Here is a 12,989-nt window from a genome sequence, read left to right as displayed (position 1 = left end):
CTGTAGGGAGACCAGCAGAGCAATCAGAGGACCACGTTGGCTGGCCTGGAGCATGTGGGCTAGGGGCAGCTCCTGCATTGAATGTCTGCCCCTGGTGGTCATTGTGCATCATAGCAACTCATGTTCCACCATTCCTTCTGCTGTTCAGTTAATTTGCGTTTTGGCTTTTATTATATAGGCTATATAGTGGAAATCACTCCAGATAAGTTCATAAAGATTCTTGTTCTTCAAAAAAAAATGTATAGTGCTACCATATGTTGAATAAACCATAGTTTATTCAACCAACTTTTTGTGTGTGGGCTATAGACTTTTTCAATATTTTGCAATTACAAATACTATTTCAATAAGTAATGTTGCAATATGAATTATCATATGGTTCAAGAACAATATAACATTTCTAGAAGTGATTTGAAGATAAATCCCAGAAAGATGGCTGAATTAAAGAGCAAATGCACATGTAGTTTTGGTACACATTGCCAAATACTCCGTAAAAACTATAGCAGAATGTGTGTGTGTGTGTGTGTGTGTGTGTGTGTGTGTGTGTGTTTAATTTTTACAATTTAAGAGATGAAGTGCTATGTCAATGAGGTTTAAATTTCCATTTCTTTTTATGAATGGAATAAAAATTTATTTTATTTTTAGTGACCATTTTCATTTATTTTTGATAATTATTTGTTCATGTTCTTTGCCCATTTATTATATTTCTCACATACACACACATACACTTTTTTTTTTTGAGAGGTGATACATATAGCTTCTTAATAGCTTTTACATATCGGTAATGGGTGGTTTAAACATTCTAGCTCTAATAGAGTCAATTTTTTTATTTTCATTTTCCTAGCAAATTATTTATCTAAGTTCCCAAATATATTTGTATAGAGGTTTTAATAGCTACCCCCCTGCCACATCTCTCTTTATTTCTTACATTTTAATAGCTGTTTCTCCCTTGCCATCTTAATTTTTTTGTTTTATCTTTCTCTCTGTATTAAGCCACCTAGTCATTTGTCTATCAGTGTTTCCCAAACTTTTGACATATGTGTGCCCCTTCTATAATTTTTGTAATGCTGATACCCCTAGTACTCATGAGAATGTAGAATTAGGTGTAACTAAGCACAATGCAGTGCATATCCCCACCAAACTCCGGTGCAACGCCTACCCCCACCAAACTCTTCCCGTACCCCTCGGGGTACACGTACCACACTTTGGGAAACACTGGTTCAAAACACAGAATTTTGATTTATTAATTATATATTTTTATTTTCTACTATCTATTTCATTAATTTTTATTTATGACTATCATTTTCTTCTTCAATTTAGATTTATTCTACTGTTTTTCTAGATTTTTAAATTGAGGAGTTACTTTAATTTTTTTAGTAAAAATGTTTGAGGCAATCATTTTTCTTTTTATCACTACCTGTAAAAGAGTTACTTGACTGTTGTTTAACAATCTTAAATAACACTGTAGGCAAAGACTCATCAATGATAAATATCTCTAAAATACTTATTTTTTTTTTCTTCTGGGGAGGAGGATATCTTTGTACATATTGTCAGATGGTACAGTCTTTTTAAAAATTTATCAACTAAATAAATAGGATTATCAAATGTCATAAAGTAAAAAGAAGTAAGAACAGATTTTTTGTTGTTGTTAAAGTTTAATTTTATAGGTAAATATTTTGGAAATTTTGTTCCATATAATCATTTAACTGGGATGAGTCTAGTTGGAGTAATTATGAGTCCTATAAAATATTGCACAAGAATCATACCTATGTGGTTGTTTCGGTATGTTCTTTATTCTAAAAGCTACTTTTGTTTTTAAAGGACACCATAAGACAAAGGTAGATCCAATCTTTGAATTCATTCTTTATACATGTAAAAAATCATGTAGTAGGAATGACAATGATGTTACAGGTGTGTTTTTTTTTTTCCTCCAAGTTGTTTCATGAAACATGTGATTCTTCCTTTTAGTCCAAAATTCTAGTGACCTAAATCCTGTGGTTACAACTTTAGACATCCTCAACGTGATTTAATTCGTTCACTTTAAAGTAACAAATGTATCTAAAGTCTTAAGTTGGCATCGTGTTGCTTTTGTAAATTGATGTATGAGAGAGATTACTGTGAAGATCCTAGAGAAAAAGATGCATTGCTCTTTGGAATCAAATGTGTCACTAACAGGCTTACAATTTCCCCTCTGGGATGTGTCAATTAAAAATGATGCACCTTTCTCCACCAGGTCTAAGTAATGCAGCCCTTTTCCACTTAATCTTGTGCATTGCGTGTTGAGCATTTCAGAAAACTTTGTCTTGACATAGACAAGTAGCCTTGCACTTTTCCTTGAGCAATTCATGCTCACAGCCTGCTGTTGTCTTCAAGGAATCACAGTTACTAAGGAGATCTTCATACTCACAACTATTGGCTGTAACAAAAACAGATTAGTTACAGGTTATGATTTTCTTTAGTAGCAGCAAAACGATTCAGATTTTCAAAATGCATGGGTGTAGAGGGAGCCTGGCTGGGCAGTTCAGCTGGTTAGAAAGACATCCCAATACACCAAGGTTACAGGTTTGATCCTGGAATCAACCAATGAATGCATAAATAAGTGGAACAACAAAGCAAAGTCTCTCTCTCTCTCTCTCTCTCTCTCTCTCTCTCTCTCTCTCTCTCTCTCTCTCTCTCCACTCTCTCTCTCCTCCCTCTCTCTCCTCTTTCTCAGTTGAATGCTTATGCTAATAGGATAATTCCAAGCTCTTTAGCAAATAGCATTCAGCAGTGGTATAAATATTCAACTTTTTTCTTCTTTAGTTGATTTATAATTTTGATACCGTCAATATTCTGAATTAAAGCTTTATGAAAAGAAGGCTAACTGAAGATGAATGAGTTTGAAAGGTAAAAATCTCAGTGAATGGGTCAGCTCTATTGTTCATAATTTTAATGAAAGCATCCCAACTATGAAAGACCAACAGCTTTTTTTACTTCTATTCGTAAGAACTTCGAAATGATATATATGACATTTATTTTATTCTCTCCTTTTGCTACAGTATGAACCAATTTTGTATTCAGATTGAATTTTTGTCATTATAAAGTACACAAAGCTACTATCAAATGATAGGGTAAGTGATCATTTGTCAAGTCAAACATTATGATTCCAATTATACTGTAAAATATGGTAATCAGCATGATGAATATATTAGCACAAAAGAAATTTAATATTTGGTTTGCCTGTCTAGATTGAGCCATAATGTTCATCTCACATCTGCAGATTTATTTTCATTTTTTCAAAAAGCCACCTTTTGTGTAATGATACTTTGATGAAAAGTTACCAGAACCTTGTGTAATTAATATTAATGAGCTTTTTATAGTCACAAAAGCCATTGATGGTAGATGTTTCATTATGTTAGAGCTGGTAATATCCTTTTCATTACAAAACATATGTAAGTTATGAAAGTGTAAAAATGTTTCCTTAAACACATCCTGTTGAGGAATATTTCTGTATTTTGCATCAATACCTGTATTTAAGTTGGTAACTTTAGGAGAGTTCTTAACCCATAAAAAGAAAAGAACATATCAACTCTTTATTATAACAGCAGGTAAAATCACTTCAAACTTACTGCATAGTCCATTGTTACAGCTAGTAGGGCAACTGGCACAGGGTGTTCCTTGTTGGTAAGGGGTATTCTTTTTACTCACATTATTGCCTCTGAAATTTAAAAAATCATAAAGTCAAATATTTTTCACTTTGCTGTTTCGCTTATACTCCATGGGTAGCCTTAGTCACCAAATATACATAGTTATTAATAGTGAAAAGTTACAATTCCCAATGTGTAATTCAGATGGCCTTCAAATTAAGAAACTACCTCAAACATTGACCCATCTCCTTCACTATTATTCTGTAGGTTGAACAACTAAATTGAAATAACTGCAATCTACACATTTCAGAGTATATTTCAACACTCTCTTCACCTCCCACAAGATGTGGTTAAATTGGTAAGTCAGTGCACCCCACTGTGCTGGCTAGGGTTAGACCACATCTCCTAGACAGACAGGAGAAACTCTTGGGGCTAGGGAGTTGTAGTATGAAAGAAAATACTCAATGCTACCATATCATTTATATTTGGAAGATGATAAAATACCACAATTTCTCTGATATGTACTAGGGACAGTATATACTTCTAGGCAGGAATGATGTAGGAGATTTAGTTTGGTGTGGGGAGGGGTCCCCCTGTCTCTAATCATAAGAAATTTAAGCTAAGAGATCCGTTGAGATTAGATCTTCGATATGTCCATAGGATTTATTGTGGATGACTTCAAATATATTGTTGGATGAAACAGCTTGTTGCCTGCTATAAGTCAAGGCAGTATGGGGTGATTCATTATGGAGCTGTTTTTGTGTGTGAAAACTGCTGAGGCTAGGTCAGTGTGGCTCAGGGGTTGAATATCAACCTATGAATCAGGAGGTCACAGTTCGATTCCCCATCAGGGCACATGCAAGGAGGGGGTGTGCAGGAGGCAGCTGAGCAATAATTCTCTCTCATCATTGATGCTTCTATCTCTCCTTCTCCCTTGCACTCTGATATATATGTTATTATATATATATAATAACATATATATAACATATATATTATATATATAATATATTATATATAAATATTTATATATAATATATTATATATAAATATATATATAATATATATATTTTATGATTATATATTTAAACTGCTGAGAAAGACCAGATGTTAACTTTTTCTGGACTCTGAAATATATTAAAGATCTCTTGAAGAACCTCTGAAACTCAAGAGAAGGAATCATTTTTAATGGTAGAAATGCAAATAGTTTGTAGATAAACAGGAGCAGAAACATTTTTGCAGAAAAGGCAGAAATCACAATCTTTGATCCCAAATTTGCCACTGCACTACCACCCCTTGCTTCAGTAGGGCATGAAAGTAGTGAGAACTGATGACAGCTAATCTAGAGACATGCACACTCCACATGCTCAGAGAATAATCTTGAGCACTGGGGAAAGGCAACTGAGAGAAAAGACATTGTTTTACAGTTGAGAAAAAGGAGCTTCACATTTATACTTGGTCTGAGAACTTGGTCTCTTATCTCACCTGAAAAAGCATTTCCAAAGACTTATTCCTTTCCTTTACTGAAACATATGTTTTTATTCTGATTTGTCTAATATATGAAAATTTAGAAGTATCAAATTGCAGATGGAAATATTGACATTATCTCTAAAGTGTATACTCACGCAGGACAATAGTGGCAAACATAGTAGTATTTTAGATTTTCTTGATTGGGACAATAAGCAATTCCACATCCAACACGGTAAGATGAGTACCAAACAAGCTACAAATCCACGAGGGAATATATAAAGAATAATGTGAAAAAAGGAAAATATTAAAGGACAAATACCAAATAAAAACTTGGAAAAATGTTACTACTATCGCTTGCAGCCATGTATGTCATGGCAATATTTATATGATTGAAATAAAAATCACACACTTTTAAAATATTAAATTTTTATGTACATTCACTGCTCTATCCATTTGTAATGCTGGAGAAATACAGACTGCACTTTCCAACCAAGAGTTTTGCAAGCCATCAAAATAAAATGACAGCTGCAGGTGAAGTACAGTCCAATGGTTCTGTATTGTACCTATTCGGGCTCTTTCCCCAAATTAAACACTGGAATGGGACATAATTTGAAGAAGCTTTCTGTAAGAGAGCATTTGCGGTAGAAATATTTTCATCATTCCCTTTACCTGGGTATAATGTCCAACCACTACACTGGAAGACTTTGGTCCTGAACCATAAACAAAATCGTCACTCTCATCAAACCAGTTTTGGAGTGCATTTGACCACTCAGTAGGGTCACTTGACATATAGAGATTCTCACCACATTTCGTACCTATGAAGGAACAGAACATGAGGAAAGCGATAAAGCTGCAATGGTAAAAGAAATCAACTATTTGAATACCAGGATCCTTGATATGTCTTCTGTTATTTTTTTTTTGAATCGACTATATGGTTCCATGCATTATAATTACACAGTCCATACAAAATACTTGATTATCATCAAAACATTTTTAATGAATCAACATAATCAAAATATCATCCTGATTTTAAAAGGTTTCATATTTGTAAAGAAAAAAATTAGGTAAAATTTCACAAAATTCAATTATTTTGAGAATACAAAATAAATAATTTCAGAACACCAAATGGCTACATAATATTACAAAAGGTCAGTGGATTAGAAATCAGAAAGCCTGGTTAGCTTTCTGATATATGTCACTATATCAGGTTGTGTTCTTGGGTAAGTCATTCCTTCCATGTTTTACTTTACTCATGAGGAGGTTGGGAGGAACAAATTAGATACTGCTTGAGAAATTATTTGTATAACAGAAGATCAATAAGCACAAAATGGCATTTATCATAACTATCTCTCCATATACAGATACTGTGATTACAAAAAGCCAAGTGTAAGTGACATTTATTCATAGTCTTAAAGTAATACACCAGAAGGATCCATTCTATTTTATTTGTCCACTGTTATTTTATTTCTTCTTTTATTCAACAAATGTTTATTAATTTACATACTGGTTTGTCGTTCCTCTGGCTTACTGTGTTCTAAAGTGCACTTGTTTGCCCACTTCTGGGCATTTATCATTGCTTCTCTGTTCCATTCCTAATTATTATAAGGAAAAAACATATACACTTAAGAGTTCACTCAGACAAAACATGCACATTGTAATCTGATTGGGATAAAATTAATTTGCACTACTTCAAAACTTCTTAAAATATCTCTGGTGTGTCTTTATCTGCCACAATGCCCATTTCCCACAAGAGAAATGACTATTTATGATAGCACAGCAGCCACACCTGGGTTTTTTAGTGATGGTACTTTTCTAAATATTGATCCCATGTAAAGCATTATAATTATACTAGAGGCCTGGTCCATGAAATTCACACATGAGGTGGGGGAGGGGTGACCCTCAGTCTGGCCTTCATCCTCTTGCAATCTGGGACCCCACCTTGGGGGATGTCTGACTGTCAATTTAGGCCTGATCCCGAAGCAGGATGGGGCCTGAACTGGCAGTCGGCCATCCCTCTTGTAATCTAGGACCACTGGATCCTAACCACTCTGCCTTCCTCATTGCCCCTAACCACTTGCCTGCCTGCCTGACTGCCCCTAACCCCTCTGCCTGATTGCTGCCTGATCACCCTAACCACCTCTGCCTTGGCCCCCACCACTGTGGCTGTGTCTGGAAGAACATCTGGAATAACATTGAGGTCGTTTGGCTATCAGGTCAAATTAGCATATTACACTTTTATTATTATAGATTTTGATAATAATAAGCTGATCTAGATTATTCCTAATTCCATTTGTAGCCCACTGTTTTCATATAGGAGATATTTAGCTTTCAGGGACTGTGCCCTGGAAAGGGTGCTATTTACCCTCAATGGCACTGATTCTGAAAGAAAAAGGGTTTATTTTAGACTAGAAAAGAGTGAAGAAAAAAAATGTAACAGCTTCACATTTGATGCCTGATAGTCTGGTTTCTAATTATGTCTTCCAAAATGTATAGCCCTGTAAACTTGATGAGTTGTTTAACCATTATAAAGTAAAACTAAGAATTTCTCCCTATAACATAACTCAAATAAAACAGCAAAACAGAGGCAGCATGTTGTAAGCCACAACAGATGCCAACTACCAGCTTATACCCACCACTTTCCTTATATTGATATTACTGCTTCTTACCATCTGTAGCATGTTGCTGGCAGGTGGAGAGACTGATTTCCTTAATGCATTGTGTTTATTTACAATATCTTTTTGGATATGCGTTTGAGTGGTTAACAAAGCAGAAAAGGCTGGATCCTAAAGGGAAATAAAATTAGGGTTTTTAAAACATTTTTGAAAAACCTTTAATATATAAAAGTACAGAAGTTGATTCAAGGAAGCAAGGACCACTTTAAAAAATGTTCAGTTAAGCCAATATTAGTTGCCAAGCATCACCAAGGAATTTCAGCCAAAGCTGTTACAGATAGGAAAGAAGTAACTTGAAGATTTGAGAATGAAAGTGTAATTCATAGCATGACAAAATTTTAAAAATTGTTTAAGGCCACAGATGCCCATTTCTAGTTTTAGGAAATTCTCAATATGGCATATGAGTGATAATATTTTATAACCACAAAAGTGCACAATAGGAGCCCTAAGATATATTCATTTACATATGATCGGGTGACAGCAAAAGGAATTAAGGGGAGGTCAAGGTTCATCCTAGACTTTGAGGGAACATTGACCTTGTATGGTATCTATATTCAGAGACAGATGTATTTAGAATGTATTGGGAAAAGAATATTTAGGCTCAGTTGAAATGCATTCAAAATTCTACATAACTCATTCTACCTTTTGTGGTTAGATTTTATGGAATCACTCAAAAGACAAATTTGCAATATTAAACAAATCTCCAAGGTAAATTGGAGGAAGCAAAGCCATCCAGTTATGGACTATTGCTGATTCTTTTCCTTTATTAACAGAAATAATTAAGGTATTAAATCAGTCACCAATACTTATTGGTTTATCTTTGTGTGTGGGTGTGTGGAGTCTAAGTCTGAAAGGAGAGTAGGGTGTGTGATTGTTCCATAAAGTTTATGTAATTTAATTACCTAAATTTATGATCATCTAAAATACTATTTCAATGTGTATTTAATATAAAAACTATTAAAGCAATATTTTCCTCTGCTTTTATACTAAATTGTTTAAATCTGGAATGTACTTTATACTTACAGTACAGCTCATTTTATTTTATTATTTCTTAATTGATTAAGGTATTACATATTGTCCTTATTCCCCTATTACTTCCCACCCCTCATTCATGCCCCCAACCCCATGTTGTTTGTGTCCATTGATTAGGCTTATATGAATGCATATAAGTCCTTTGGTTGATTTCTCCCGCTTAGGTTCTGATTAATGTTTCTCTGTTTCTGGATCTGTTTTTGTTCATCAGTTTATGTTGTTCATTGTATTCCACAAATGAGTGAGATCATGTAATATTTATCTTTCTCTGCCTGGTTTATTTCACTTAGCATAATGGTCTTCATCTCCATCCGTGTTGTTGCAAATGGCAGGCATTTTTTTTTTTTACTGCAGCATAGTATTCCATTGTGTAGATGTGCCACAGTTTTTTAATCCACTCATCTGCTTATGGTTACTTAGGCTGTTTCCAAATCTTAGCTATGGTGAATTGTGCTGCTATGAACATAGGGGTGCATATTTCCTTTCTGATTCGTGTTTCCAATCTCTTGGGATATATTCCTAGAAGTGGGATCACTGGGTCAAATGGGAGTTACATTTTTAGTTTTTTGAGAAAACTACATACTGTTCTCCACAGTGGCTGCACCAGTCTGCATTCCCACCAGCAGTGCATAAGAGTTCCTGTACAGCTTAGTTTAGACAAGCCACATTTCAAGTGTTCAATAGCCACATGTGACTAGCAGTTACTCTACTGGACAGTGCAGCCTTGGACTTTCATCTAGGTAATTATGCTAAGTGCTCTGAGCAACCAGTGAGTACTTTGTGATGGGCCAGACATCCCTGCCCTTCCCACTCTCAAAGTGCCTTGCCATCCCACAAAGTCACCTGGATAGGGCTAGAAGGATTTTCCACTCTAACATTACCTTACTTTCTGCAGGTAAAGGTGGAAGCAGGACAGCAGCCAAAAACACCACCACTGAGAGTAAAGCCATTGCTGGGAAGTAAGTTAAAAGAGAACAAAATAGTTCTGCAAAACTAGTAGTACATGAACAAGAGGGGAAAATCAATATAGTGAACATATTATCTCATAGCCACTATGATTCCCAAATTCATAATGTAACAAGCAAAGACTGCCATATGGTACCAGTAGAATAATAGTGGAACTAACATTGTCTCTGGTAGGGACAATCTATATATATAAAAGCCTAAGCGACTATTACGACCAAACCTCAGGAACAGCTGGTTGACCAGTCTCTATGACGTGCTCTGACCACCAGGGGGCAGATGCTCAATGCAGGAGCTGCCCCTTTGGTGGTCAGTGCACTCCCACAGACAACCTCCTAAAGCCCCTCCCCTTAGCCAGACACCCTCCTGCCACTCCTCCCCATGGACATCCAGCCCCCTCATCCCCTATTAGGGGGCATGGCTGGCCAACCTCCCTGGGTACCTCCCCCCAGTTACTCCTCCTCATAGGTCTCAATCGCTAGCCAGGCTGAGGGACCCTACCCTTGCACAAATTCATGCACCGAGCCTCTAGTAAAATGTAAACTGATGAACATGACCAATGTCCTTAAAGTATATATAATATATATAAATTGTCACATTTTTACCTTTTTCTATTAAAGATATTTCTAGTGAATTGTTTCAAAGTCATAAACATGGGAATTATTTAAAGCTTCTATTTTAGAATGAAATATAAATAATTCATTTAAGTTTCAATTTGATATAGTGAGTAAAATTTACTTGATTCTCTCAATAATAAAAATTTAACCATAAAGTTTTAAAAACCATGGATATATTAAATGTATCATTTTATCACTGGCAAAATAAAAATGATTGACAAATAACATGTTCACATTACAATACATGGGTCATCGCTTACTGTTGGTCTTCAGAGCAGGATGGAGTATCTGCTTTACCTGATTGGAAGAAGGGAAGTGAAGAGGTCAGAGCACCATATATATTTCGCCTACTTCTGTTTCAGCAAATTCTGGTTGCTCCAGTAAATCTAAGTCAATACATTTTTTAAACAGATTTTTTTTTTATACCCATAGCTTAAAATTTCATTGCCAGTTTCCTGACATTGTTTTTTTGACATTGATTTCCACAACGCTTTTAATCTGAGTAAAGTATGCCCTTCTTCCCTAACCAGCCTTCCCTTCTTAGGCCACCCTACCATTTGGATGCTGCCCTAGTACTTTTATAATAACCACTCCAGACAAGTTAATCACTTCAAAGGTAACTTGAATCCTACTTTGTGGCTGAACTGGTGTGGCTCAGCTTTCTGCGGCACTGACTTCCTAGTTAACTTTCTATACCTTATTAGTTGTGAACATAGTTTTTAAAAACATCAGTGCTGGGAAACCCTCTTGGAAATCCAGTTTCCTCTTCTGTAAAATGTGGATCATCTTATCATCTGTTTGCTTTGGAAACTGAAAGGCATAAAATACCTAACATAATGCCTGGCATAGAATACTCAACAAATGGAAATTATTAATATTTTCATTATTATCCTTTATACTGTGTGGTAGTTTTCTGAGCTCTTAAGAGCTTCCATAAATGCATGTTGTTTGATTAAACTGCTAATTTTAAAAGTACTTCTAATACCTGTATTTATTTTTTGCATGTATGGGGAATTTTATAGTTTGCATAAATAAAAATATAAAAATTTAAGGCACAGTGTATAACTATAAATATTACAACTGGCCACTGTTGGACAAGTATTAAATAAAGTAAAATTCCAGAAACATAAAACCTTCCTAAGTCATTATCTTCTTTCTACTACAATTGGAAAAGTTTCTAGTTTTCTAGGGAGAAGATTCAGATCACCTTTAGATATGTGTGCCTTTACTGGGTAGACAAATACCTGAGTTGAAGGTACTATCTCAAATGAAGTTAAACACAAATTAGAGGGGAAGCGTCAGATTAGCATGTTTTAGAGCTACTGGCAAACTAACTTACTGTGACATTAATTACATAACCTGCTGATTAATCCTTTAAGCACTAAATTATGTAGATTATACATTCATGACCAAAAAGATTATCATCACATGCCATACCTGAACCACCACACCATGAATCCATTAACCAAAGATTCCTATTGAAGAATTATCTTTCATAAGTTCTTCAAATTTTGGTTAAAATACTGCACTTAGTGGCTAGATGTACACATTCCTTGGTTACAGAGTTCCTAATAAGTCCACTGTACCTGTGTTGTAAGTTTCTTTGTATTATATATAGATACATTTAAGATTGGAAGGTTAATGTTATTTACATGGTTATTCACAATCAATCATTTCTAAAAACTCTAAGTTTGTGACTAGTCTTTTAAGAGCAGCATTATCTGAAATAGACCACACATTGTTCCTTACCCACATTTAGTTATTAATCAAAATCATACAGATCTCTTAAGGTTCTGAACACATATTTAGGGGTATTTTCAAAATGAGTTTCATACTCTACTTTGTAAGTTGGCTAATAACACAGTGGGTAGAGAGATGGCCAACACAGGCCAGGTAAACTGTCCACTCTACTCTGGTTCCTTTGAAGTGGTAAATGACAAGTACTTTCACATGTGGCCATTGCACCTTGTACAATATTTAACAGTGAGCCTGTGAAAGGTTAAGTCTTTTGTCCCCAATCCCTCCCTCCTCCCTGCAACTACTTGGCCCATAAGAGGCACTCAGGGCTGAATGAATGACGTAACCAGGATGACAGGTGGGCATTCATTGGGTATTACCACTTGAAAACAAATACATTAATAAATTCATTCAGAAACTAGTGTTTTTAACATTATGTTCAAAGCTAGGTATTTGATTTGAATAATTACTGAAAAGAGAATACAAGATTAAGAAACCTGCATTAACAAAATGGAAACCCATGTTAATATTTGGTATTATAAACCCAATCACCTTTCCACAAAATAATTATTTGCAAAGAAAGAAAATTCTAAGTGCTTTTATCTTGCTCCTTCTATTACATACTCAGTGAACTATCCTTAGTATAAAATCATGGCTAGTCTGTACTTAGCTCCTCTCTCCTCCCCTGGCCTTGATTCAACATTTCTTGTACTATCAATAATTTATCCTTTACATCAGCCTGAGATTATACTTACAAAAAGAAAAATGATTATTTTTTTTAATTCCTTTAAACCCATATACATACATAGTTGAAAGTTTAGCTGCCATTCCCTCCTCCATCCCCCCTCACCCCTACCACTACTTACTAATAGAATAGT

At 35.0% G+C, this 12,989-nt stretch overlaps 1 protein-coding gene across 1 annotated transcript; it reads right to left on the bottom strand.

Moving 5' to 3' along the window:
- Nucleotides 1-1,779: 1,779 nt before the first annotated feature.
- LOC118705827 (cysteine-rich secretory protein 2) lies at nucleotides 1,780-12,989 on the bottom strand. The gene is made up of 9 exons (XM_036414943.2): nucleotides 12,978-12,989; nucleotides 10,635-10,671; nucleotides 9,676-9,746; nucleotides 7,757-7,873; nucleotides 6,595-6,682; nucleotides 5,760-5,905; nucleotides 5,246-5,343; nucleotides 3,606-3,694; nucleotides 1,780-2,413 (listed from the first exon to the last, which is right to left on the bottom strand). The coding sequence occupies exons 3-9, from the start codon at nucleotides 9,742-9,744 to the stop codon at nucleotides 2,286-2,288; spliced, it is 735 nt and encodes a 244-aa protein (XP_036270836.1). The 5' UTR covers nucleotides 9,745-9,746; nucleotides 10,635-10,671; nucleotides 12,978-12,989; the 3' UTR covers nucleotides 1,780-2,285.

This window comes from Pipistrellus kuhlii, unplaced genomic scaffold (genome assembly GCF_014108245.1).
Source record: "Pipistrellus kuhlii isolate mPipKuh1 unplaced genomic scaffold, mPipKuh1.p scaffold_m20_p_5, whole genome shotgun sequence".
Classification (NCBI taxonomy): domain Eukaryota; kingdom Metazoa; phylum Chordata; class Mammalia; order Chiroptera; family Vespertilionidae; genus Pipistrellus; species Pipistrellus kuhlii.
The sequence above is the reverse complement of the archived record's forward strand: the minus strand, read 5'-3'. Positions and strand labels throughout refer to the sequence as shown.

Excerpts from the sequence above, each read along its gene's own strand:
- LOC118705827 (XM_036414943.2), bottom strand. The coding sequence starts at position 9,744 with ATGGCTTTACTCTCAGTGGTGGTGTTTTTGGCTGCTGTCCTGCTTCCA. Across the intron at positions 7,874-9,675 it reads CTTTACCTGCAGAAAGTAAG|GATCCAGCCTTTTCTGCTTT; the intron begins GTAATGTTAGAG and ends ATTTCCCTTTAG. Across the intron at positions 5,344-5,759 it reads TGGTTGGACATTATACCCAG|CTTGTTTGGTACTCATCTTA; the intron begins GTAAAGGGAATG and ends GTGGATTTGTAG.